General features: G+C 41.7%; 1 protein-coding gene across 1 annotated transcript; it reads left to right on the forward strand.

Annotated features, from left to right (window-relative positions):
* Positions 1–9,192: 9,192 nt before the first annotated feature.
* LOC127340299 (probable GABA transporter 2) lies at positions 9,193–11,140 on the forward strand. Its single transcript, XM_051366072.2, has 4 exons — positions 9,193–9,265; positions 9,470–9,538; positions 9,732–10,253; positions 10,515–11,140. Exons 1-4 carry the CDS (start codon positions 9,193–9,195, stop codon positions 11,138–11,140), a joined length of 1,290 nt encoding a protein of 429 aa, XP_051222032.1.
* Positions 11,141–11,857: the final 717 nt, after the last annotated feature.

The following is an 11,857-nucleotide window of genomic DNA, read 5'->3' on the forward strand; positions in this document are numbered from 1 at the left end:
TTCATTCCTAGGTAACTTCAGATTCTTTGCGTCTATAGGATAGTCCATTCCTGAATGTACCCGTGTGTATCCCGGAATGCAATGGAAGACCACATTTCACATTTTAGCATCGATTGGCAGTCGCCGGTGTTTCTGTTTCTTGAATGTCACCATCTAGATACACTATTTTTCCATGTGATGTCATGTTGCCAGAAACAAAGATAGGTCTGAAACTTGATTCTGCTACATGGGGTCAGAATAGATTGGTTTGGCAGGCTACGTCTATGTATAATGCATAAGCTAGGTTGGAAGGTATTTCTGAGATGATTTTGCCAACTTCCCATTGCTCCCAGTCCGGAGATTCTAGAATTTGGTGGCAAAAAACTTACTTATAAGTGATGGACTCCTTTTATTGTAGCAGTGATGGACTCCTTTTATTGTAGCAGTCTTTACTCTGAAGCTGATCATAATTGTGTTGATATTTTGATTGATCTAGAGTTGAGTTATATCAAGTTCTTTATGTACGGAATGCCCTACCCTAATTAGCATTTTTAGTCCAAGAGAAAACGAATCTTACTAATGAAGTACACACCTACGATATCTAAGAGAGATTGAGAGTTTTACTGATTATTGGAGTAATTACTGGTTGGTTTCTTCTTTTTAGCGTTATGAAATCATTGCTCTTGTTACATTTGTTATGTACATACCTGGATCATAACTTTCTTGGTAACTATCCCTTCATATTTGTTGCTATCTTTGTTTCTATATAACAATATTCACTGGAAAGCATTGGGTGTTCAGTTTCTCCAATAATCAGATTCAGTATGTTCTTTTTCTGCGATGGAAATGAATTTAGTATGCTAATGTGTGCTAATTGTATAGAGACGACAAAGTGGTAGTTTCACCACCAGCAACAACACTCACATAGAGTTGATTAGGGAGAGAAAGAGGGCGGGAGGAGTTGTGCAACTCACTGGCAGGTGGTGACAACAATGGCATTCTCCATGCCGCCATTGCCATGCCACGTGCCCTCCTGCTCGGGCATTCCTTGGACCAATTGTCGAGAGGGGCGTGCGAGCACCTCATGCCCGACCTAGCTGATGATCCAAAGCCATGGCTGCTGCCTTTCTTCATCGTATGATCTATGTTGGCCTTGTTTGCCTTTTATTTCTGTTGGTGTCATATGATTTATGTGTGTTAAGTTGTTCCATTGGTTTTCAAGCAAAGGATCGAGCATTGGTGTCTATGGAGGCGGGGGTGTGGCACGGAGCCGATGAGGCCGAATAGTACTATTCAGTGGAGTTCTACCAGTAGCAGATTGTGATTGGAGCAACTACTCTGTATTCTCAAATGAGCGCAGAACTTTATGAAAATTGGCACCTAGGAACTGTATGTATGCTTCAATCGTGGTAACTACATGACCCATGTGTAGTGCTAGAATTGAAGCCTTGTGTCTTATTTATCATCAGGTTGTTTAGCTGCTTGCCACGTGTTTTTCCCATGTGTGCTTTCAACTATTAGAATCACACATATTTAAATTTGAGCTTCATTTGATTTGTGTCCTCTCTTGATTTGTGTTCACTCTCGTATCCATCCACTACAGGCAACAAAAGTCTGAGTGCTTTCTTTTGTACTAGGAAAAGAAACATTTATGTGTTCTTAGATAGACAGCAAAAGATGTAATCATTAAGCATTTCAAGAAGAGGCTAATAGAAATTGCAGGCTAAAAAAGCAGCAGCCTGATTTGTTTCTCCATTTGATACTCAATTAGTCTTTTTTCTTATGGGAATTGCTAGTTCTCTGGCTGGGGTTTAGTCATATCCTATATTGTTGGATTAGGATTTGGTTTTTATCCGGGTCGGTTGTCTTCGGCATGTTTAGTGGCGCAGACAGTCTTCTAGCTTATTGGGCTTCATTGTTTGGTCCTCGGGTTTGTTTCGCAGGTTTTGTTTTCCCTCTCGTTTTCTCTATTTTTTTATTACAGGCTTTTCGCTAGTTGGGATTTGTATTTTTGGCCTGCGTATTGTTTCTTATCGTGGTTTTCTCTTGTTTTCTTCCCTTTCTAGTTTCTTTTATCATTTTTGTTGTTGTTTGATTAAAGCAAATTTATTGGGTCGTTGAACACATTTTATTTTTGTTATGGCAAAATGTGCCAAAATGTTTTTCAGTGGAACAAGTCCTCTACAATAGTGATCATATGATGTAATGTAGTAGTTTTTTTTACTTTATTTTATGTGGAGGTTCCAATTCTTACTGCTCACTTATTCTCCTTTTTCCAGTTTTAGCAAGTTTACTTGCAATTGAGTTTCTCCCTAGTTGCAAGTCGGGTTGAAACTGGGATTTTTTTCCAGTTGCAAGTTGGGTTGCAACTGAAATTTCCCCAGGTACATATCGAGTATGAAGATGTTTTCCAAGGCTGAATCCAAACTCAGCAAGTACGAGAATGTTTGTTAATTTTCGCAAAGATTTTACTATAGCTTGAAAAAACTTTTTCCTGATGGTATCCATTTATTTCTATTTTTGGCAGCAGAAATGCATCCTCTTCTTTTGTCGGTTTGCAATGTGATGGAAGCTCAAAGTTTGCCTATGTAGCTAGTTCCTTATAAAATGTTTGAGAGTGTCCTTTCCATATATTCTTAAACGGCGAGATAATCTATAGCATTTCTTTTGTATATTATTAGACATCTCTGTTTTTGTTACCTTAATGAACTATTCTACATTTTCAGAACCACTTAGTACCATTGTTTGTACTGGAACAGCAAGTGTGCTCATGTAAGCAATTTTTGTGGCATAATTAACCATCTTGTCGTTCTCGTGCTTACTAGTTGCGTGGTTCTGCATCTCATCTGAACAAAAGAGCAGTCATACTAGAGTCAGTGCTAATAAATGTATTTTATTTTGTGTATGTATATATATTATCGCTTATATTGATAATTTTGTGACACTAATTGAATTTGGCTAATTTGGTGAATGTTCTCATGTGCAAACATAGTTGTAGTATTTCTTATGAACACTATTAACCATCTCTATTTTATTACCTTGATAATGATCTATTCTTTATTTTCTGAACCACTTACTAATATATTTTGTATCGAAACAGCTGGCGCTAATGGAGTTTCTAGTCCTAATCCTGGAGATGTCGGGCCGCATGAGCTCTCAGGCACTTGACCAATCGCCTCCGGGAAACCTGGAGATGACATGAGGTTTGGGAGACGCAACACTGAAAGAGAGGCCAGAGGCTGTGACGGTTGGTAACCCGACAACTTGCTCAGATCTGGTCGCCTCCCAACCGTTCCAGGGTATGTTTTGCTTCATCATCTGCAACTCCGCCTCATTTGTCCGATGTATGCTTTGGAACTTCGAAGTTTGATACCTCTGAGCACCAATTGAGATATTGTTTCCTAATTCCAGTTCATCTAGATCAGGTGTAAAATTTAAGGTTCAGTATCCAAAAACTACATGATTAATATTTGCAACTAAAATATATGATTAATTCATGTTATTTTGAGTACTTGATTCAGTGTGCTGTGAGTATGTTGACATCATAAAACCTCTCTAACTTTGGTATTGACTTAAATGTTCTGGACATGAATGGGTATTATTCTTGGAGCAATGATTACTAGGATTTAGTTCTGAAATGTTCTGGACATAAATGGGTATTACTCTTGGGTATTATTCTTGAAGCTCATTTATTCCTTCGCTCAAACTGATTTGCATTGCAAATTGTTTTACAAGCAGTTGTTCTCTTGCATTATTTGAAAAATAATTTATACCTGCAATAGTGTGAGCTGTTGTATTCACAACATGTATATGGCCCTTTACTTATTTGTTTATGCTTATTAACATGTATTTTCAGGTTCGAAGCATATAGCAGGAGGCGTGAAGTGGGAGACGTTTTTAGAAGGGAGCCGGGAGGAGGCACGGTGGCGCACGTGCCACCGCAATGAGAGGCACTCCGCGGCTGCCACTCACTTCTCTGAGGTCCTAGACTACAAGGTTACCACTGACACTATTCTTTGTTAATTTGGTTCACTACATACTATTACCATGCATGTTTCATTCAAGTGTATGCTTGCTCTCACGGTTATGGATGAATGAAACTGAAGTGTGGCTCGACGCAAACTTGTCTTTCTTGTAAATAATTAATTATCGTACTTGTACTTTTAGGCCGGGGCTGCTCTTATAATACTTTGGTTTCCCTTTCAAATGTCAATCTGTTGTGTCTCTAGATGTACACAAGTTGCTCAAACTTGCATGTTTCTTGTCTTTTTTTGCCAAGGAAAACCACATCTTAGTTCTTTTCCATCTGCACCTTCACATGTGAATTGCGGGTCTATCTCCCGGCTAATTACCTATTTCGCATAAAAAGTATGATCAATTCATTGATTCTGAAATGCTTTGATAGTTCGCCACTGGGATTTATGGCTTTCACAAGAAATATGGATGCATTCATGTGGTGTTTTCCGTAAGTTTACATGTTTTGTAGCGATAATGCACATCTATGCTCAATTCCTTGCATTCCTTTCTTGTCTTGGAAATTATTAATGAATTAAAGAGTGGCTTGATACAATATTGTCTTGGAAATTATTAATGGATTGAAGAGTGGCTTGATACAATCTTATCTTGGAAATTATTAATTGATTGATGAGTGGCTTCATACGATCTTATCTTGGAAATTGTTAATTGATTGATGAGTGGCTTGATACAATCTTGTCTTGAAAATATAATAACTACACTTGTGCATTTAAGGCTTAAATTGGCTGCCTGCATAGGGCTGCTCTAATAATTATTTGATAGTTCAGCCGCTTGGCTTCCATCTGTGTTTTAATGCTTGTTATGATTCTACTTTACTCAGGTGATGTTGTATGGTAGCAGTGGTACCCTCCGGTATTGTTGTGGTGGTGGTGTTACATGTTGCCCCTGTCTTCTCTGACCCGGACGTCTCCTACTCCCCTCGGAAGGTCTCTTTTTTATCTCTCGATTCGTCCCTAATTTCCGACTGCGCCGTGTATGTTCACGTAGAGTGTGACAGACGAAGAAATCATTCTTTTGGGTGCTCTGTCATTATCATGTGATAAATTCTCCATACATTGGCGCACCCTGAATTTTGGAATTAAGAGTTGTAAGACTCTAGTTCTACCTTTTGCCTTGAAACATGCCCCAAATATGTAGAGGAAAATATGTACATATGGCTTTCGAGGAATGGCCAGATAGGGCAAGGAGAGGCCCAAACATGCCTCAAAATGTCTACCTTTGATCAACACTGCATATTTACACACTGTGATAGTCTTGTATATTTTTTTAATATACTTGGCTGGATTGGGTGTTTTTATATATACTTGGTTTTTTCCTTTACCATTCAAGTAATTGAAGTCTGAAGGAACTGTGAAATAAATGGTTATGGAAATATGAGACTGTCTAGTAACTACTAAGATGGCACGCACAAATGAACAGCAAATAAATAATTAGTTAGACATGGTTTTAGTATTGAATTAAGCCCAGTAAAATGTCCTAAATTGGACCTACTTAGTGGCAGCCTATATTTTCATTTGTAGAAAATAACATGAGGAAACCAGGGTATCTATCTAAATAAGGAATATGCCTCAATAAATAAAGAATCAATTTGCTTGTTGATTGGATGGCATCTACTCATTGTGATTGCCACTCCACAGTTCTTACTTCTTACTCTCTTCTAGATAGGCCCAGGAGAGTCAGGCGATGCTAAAGGATGGATGGAGCCTGGATGCTATCTCTGTTATTGCTGCTTAATGCCCTATTTATACGATCTAGCTTATAGCTGGGATTTCCAGAAAGATAAGCTCCCTCAGGGAAACTAAATAGACGTAGAAGATATGTAAATCGTACCTAAAAGGGGAAATGCACTATTGTTATGCGGTTAGCGGATGAAGGGAATATTCCTAGAGGAAGAACAATCAGAAAATAAGGAGATAGTTAGAAAATAAGGAGCTAATTGTTTTTGGATTAAGACAAGAGGAACTACTTTTAACTCCATTTCGTACTATAAGGTTTATGCTGCACTTTGGTGAGTTATTGTTTACACCTGCATATTTGTAACATATTGTCTAGAAATAGCATTTCATTTGCTCTGAATCTTGGTAACATTTCATTTACTTTCCATAGTCAATATTCCTATTACATTACCTATATATGACATGCTATTTGTGGACTATGTCCTGCTGCTCGCATATATGATGCAGTTTTGATAAGGTAGTACTCTGCTAGTTTGATTTTTTGGAGTAAACAAGTCATATCGAATTTGGCAAAGGCTGAAATTACAATTTGTAGTGATCTTGTTGCCTTCTTACCTTTTAGAAATTAGTCAATAAAAGACGGTAATGCTACTGGGCTATAGAATAATAGAACTTGGCAAGCCTCGGGATCATTTCCCGGTGGAGGCATCAAGTTCTACTCTTCTTCTAGTTGGTGACTGTCATTTATTGTATCGCCAAAGTCATCTGTTAAATATTGATGTTGTGGAACTTGGCTTCATTGCATTCCAAGAAAAAAAGGTTTATACTCTTGTTGTCCTGATGTTACTTTGTTTGTAGGGTTTTTTGGTCTCTAAGATGTGGCTGCCAGGATTCAACATGAAGGACCTTGAGGAGGCAAGCTTGATTTGCCATGATAGGTTATATGATTTTGTCTTTGCTTAATTTCTGTGCAATTAACATGTGTAGTAGGACTAGGTTGTGTTACATCGTATGGCAGCATCATTTACAAATCTTGGCAATGATTTTTTGCAGGTTTAACATGTACATCAGCAAATAGTCTCAGGCGGTATGGTATTTGGCACTGTGAAGAATCTGAAATCCAAAACGAAATCATCCTTGCGAGGATGTAGATTGCGAACGGCAACATTACTTGACAGTTTACAAGGCCATTTGTGAGCATGTTTTGTACACGTGACAACCCAAGAACATGCATGTTGGTCTAGGTTGTTTCCACATGGCTACGCAGCATGTGAATGTGCAACCTCTGAGTACTTGGTCGGCTCGCAATCATTGCTGGATTGTTTCCAGCAATATTTATATTGTGAATTGAGCATTGGTAGCAACTATTGTTTATCCCTTAGCACCGTGTCGTTCAACAACTTATTGACCATTGTTAGATCAATGTACATGAGTATCGTGTGTTGATGTATTTGTTGGTTCTTGCAGGCAGAGAGATGGAAGAAACGATGTCCACTCCATGTTTGGAAGGTCAGAGAGCGGGGTTGTGCTCGCCAAGCCATTCCTTGATGTCTGTAAGCATATCCTTCCTGTGTTGGGTACCTACCTCCGCCTATGGAATGTTTAATTATTTATTACTTTGTTTACTGAAGTGGTATGGTACAGGAGTGAACAACCTAGATTTCTTTTACCGGTCCCAGTTATATTGTCATAGGAAGATGACTTTCTTGGTTTTCCCTTGCAGAATTTCTCTGGAATTTTTAGTATTGCTCATACTTGTTAGTTGCTACGTCATTGAGCCTTCTAACTATTTTCAACATTTTAGGGAAGTGGTGTTAGGTGGATGCTACGTTGCTCTATATGATTTTGCCGTGCATGTAGTCCTCGAGATCCCATTTTAAAAAGTTGATACATATGTCACTTGATCCAGGACCTTCTGTGAGAAAACAATGTTTGGTTTATTGTGGGTAGTAAAGCCATCTTATTCTGGAAGTTTTTTGTCGCTCTGGCTGCCATGGTAAATCTTGAAACTGTTTAGGACTGATATATGTTGTGGTATTTTTAAGTCCATGCAAGTTCCTACTGTTGTGTCGGTTAAAACCATGCTCGCATGTCTGGTATGCTAATAGGTGGCAGATTTTTTTTCCTCTTTTGGTTGAGCTTTGCAGTGCTGCCATCTCGTTTGTCGATTAAGTTGAAACTTTGTAAATTTATTTTTGCTAAATATGTTGTTCTGACCACTCTTTTTTTTTCTTCTTGTCAAGGACATCGAAAAGGATGGAGGACGGGAGAGAGAAGGCAGGACAGAGTAGTTGAAAATTTGCAAGATCACTTGTGAGCCTGCATTGTACACGTGAGAAAAGCCAATATGCGGCTGTATGTTGATGGTTGTGTTTCACCTGTGCCATCTTTTGTTGATCATTGCTAGTTGTGCATAAACAACCGTGTGTGTTCAGCTACAATTATTTGAGTTGAGGCTTGTTTCCTCTTGTTTTGAATGGTAAGCAACTAGTGAAAGGAACATGTAATATTTGTGCCCTGATAGTCGGCTTGTGAATGTGCTTGCGGCGACTGGAATTTGAGGCTGCGATTATGCTCCAGGCTTGCAATAATTAGCTCGGAAGGCTTACTCAAGTGTTAAAAAGCTTTCACTTTGCTCCTGGTAGCTTAGTCGCTCCAGGTTTACTCGTGTGTCTATGTTGTAAACTGAACAAGTCAATGAGTAAATTTTGAAAAGAAATGGCTACATCTTCAAGTTGGAATTATATGTTATGATGAATATTTGTTTCAGAAATTGCCGGTGTTATGAATTTCTCTAGCTCATTCCTATTCACGTGTGGCATGATGAATGTTACAGGAAAATTCAATTATCCTGATCGATTAGAGCTTGTAGCTTGCATGCAATTGACCAGAGGAAACCTACCAGATGCATGCAATCGAACATATAATTAAAGAGGAAATGATTGAGGCAAAGCAAGTATATATAACCAACCCCATTAGGGAACAAACCGAGTACACACAGAGCAGGATGTCCAGCCGCACTGTTAGGAAACAAGACAAAAACAGTTGCAGAAAAATAGATGAATCAAAGCGATTCATGGATCGAAACAGAGCGGGAAGTCCAGCCGTACTGTTAGGAAACAAGACAAAAACAGTTGCAGAAAAACGGATGAATCAAACCGAGTACACACAGAGCGATTCATGGATGGAAACAACTAGCAACTAATTAGGAGGGGAAGCCCAAAATCAGTTGAGGCAGCAGTTATTACAGTGACCCATCGTTTCCCACAAGCAACAGATAACCACACCTCGTTTTCTTCTCTATTCATCTCGATCGGTCATGCCATCTCATCTAATCACCTCCCACCTCAAGATTCAAAGCATGCTTCCTCTCTTTTCCCTCTAACCTCTTGGCCTCTATAAGTACATGCCCGTGGTGACACACCGCGTGTGGTTAGCGCGTGTGACTATGACTTAGACTTAGACTTTTACTTGTCGAGGAGAGGAGAGGAGGAGCTCCGTCATGGCGGTCGGTGACCCAGGACGAGATGGCCGGATGGATGATGGATTGCGGCCACGAGCGAGCGATTTACCAGGTGATACATACAGACTCTTCCTCTGTCTCTATTTGGGTCTGGTTATATAAGGATTCATTGGAAGATGAGCAGGTCGAGAGATCTAGATTTTGCACTCAAATTGATGATCAAAGTCAAGTTAATTTGAAATATAAGGAGAGTTTGTGAACCGAAATGGTAACTGCATGAACTAACTAACCAATGAGCGGCGTGTTTTTTCGGTAGGATCTGGATGGGCGTTCTACCTGGTGGTGGCCGTGCAGACTGCCATCAACACCGGGACAACCATCGGCAGTATCTTGCTCGCCGCCAACTGTGTAGAGGTGATTGATTAGTTTTTTTTTCTTTCAGGAAAGGTGATTGATTAGTTAGTTAGTATGATCTGCGCACGTAAATCTGCATCGAATATGCAATTTTAGGTTACTACCAGGCTTACTGCAAAATTATACTGCTCCCACTGCTATTTTTTTCATGGTATAAAATTTAGTCTTTATCACCGGCTACTGGGCCTTTGGCAAGACGGTGCGGTCCAACGCCATGCAAAGCTTTATGCCTGAGACGGGGCCCTCGCTAGCACCGACATGGCTTCTCGGCCTCGCCGTTGTGCTCGTCCTCCTCCAGCTCCTCGCCATCGCGTTGTTGTACGCACAAGTGGCGTACGAGGTGATGGAGAAGATGTTGGCGGACCCGACGCAAGGGAGGTTCTCACGGCGGAACCTCATGCCGCGGTTGGCGCTGAGGACCATCTATGTGGCGTTTTGCGCGTTTGTTGCGGCGGCACTGCCGTTCTTCGGTGCCATTGTGGGCGTGATTGGGTCTGTGGGGTTCATCCCGCTCGACTTTGTGATTCCAGTCGTCATGTACAACATGGCCGTGTCTCCACCTAGGAGGTCGCTGGTGTACATAACCAATTTGATGATCATGGTTGTGTTCACCGGCGTCGGGGTCATTGGCGACGTCGCCTCCATTCGGAAACTTGTGCTCAACGCCGGGCGGTTCAAGCTCTTCAGCGACCATGCCTTCAACTGAATCCATTTCTTGCTTCTACCACACCGGCCCTTATATTACATCTTTTTCCGTTAGAAATATTCATCCAATATTTCTTCTAGTAGTCAGCTCCAAGTTAAGCAACTCGTGGTTAGATTGTTAACATCAGAGATCAAATCTTAGCTTTAGCACTTTGATGTCTCATAAAAGTCGATATTTTTTCATTGGGAGGCGATGTTCTTGTCGATAGAGAGGCGATTGTTTTGACTTCGACAATCTCAAGCCACGCTAGCGCCACCGGCGGCTGGGAAGATGGCGAAGGCGCTGGTGATCTGCTACTCGGTAGCGTCCTTCACCTTCTACCTACCAGCCATCACCGGCTACTGGGCCTTTGGCAAGACGGTGCGGTCCAACGCCATGCAGAGCCTTATGCCTGAGACGGGGCCCTCGCTAGCACCGACATGGCTTCTCGGCCTTGCCGTTGTGCTCGTCCTCCTCCAGCTCCTTGCCATCGCGTTGTTGTACGCACAAGTGGCGTATGAGGTGATGGAGAAGATGTTGGCGGACCCGACGCAAGGGAGGTTCTCACGGCGGAACCTCATGCCGCGGTTGGCGTTGAGGACCATCTATGTGGCGTTCTGCGCGTTTGTTGCGGCGGCACTGCCGTTCTTCGGTGCCATTGTGGGCGTGATTGGGTCCGTGGGGTTCATCCCTCTCGACTTTGTGATTCCAGTCGTCATGTACAACATGGCCGTGTCTCCACCTAGGAGGTCGCTGGTGTACATAACCAATTTGATGATCATGGTTGTGTTCACGGGCGTCGGGGTCATTGGCGCCGTCGCCTCCATTCGGAAACTTGTGCTCAACGCCGGGCGGTTCAAGCTCTTCAGCGACCATGCCTTCAATTGAATCCATTTCTTGCTTCTACCACACCGGACCATATATTACATCTTTCTGTTAGAAATATTCATCCAATATTTCTTCTAGTAGTCAGCTCCAAGTTAAGCAACTCGTGGTTAGATTGTTAACATCAGAGATCAAATCTTAGCTTTAGCACTTTGATTTCTCATAAAAGTCGATATTTTTTCATTGGGAGGCGATGTTCTTGTCGATAGAGAGGCGATTGTTTTGACTTCGACAATCTCAAGATCAGTTGGATCCATCTCTCAGTCCCAATCTCTTGGAGAGATTCATAGGGATAGGGTGTTCGTTCATATGGTGAGTGTATGCACGTATTTGTGAGCGTCCGCGTATGTATTATGTTTCGAAAAAAATAGATTTTACTCAACGTAGGTGGTATTTGAAATATACTCCATGTTGGCAGAGTTCTTCAACCTTGTAGTGGGGGCGGCGTAGCAAACCCAGAACCTGGCGGCGCGATCCTCTCCTTTCGTCCTAGCCTCGGCATCGCCGGGCCAGTGGTCATGGAGACGGATCTTGCACTGCTCCTCCTCAAGGTTTGGGACCACGACACCAAGGGCGGCGGCCCTGGATGGCGGTGACGCCGTCAACCTGGTGGCAGGTGGCGGACGTCTGGTACCACTGACCGTGGCACCACGGTGGTGGTCTTGTCTCTCGCCGGAGGAGATCGACTAGTTGTGTGGCTAGCCAGGGCGGATCTCGCGA

The sequence above is a fragment of the Lolium perenne genome, chromosome 1 (assembly GCF_019359855.2).
Source record: "Lolium perenne isolate Kyuss_39 chromosome 1, Kyuss_2.0, whole genome shotgun sequence".
Classification (NCBI taxonomy): domain Eukaryota; kingdom Viridiplantae; phylum Streptophyta; class Magnoliopsida; order Poales; family Poaceae; genus Lolium; species Lolium perenne.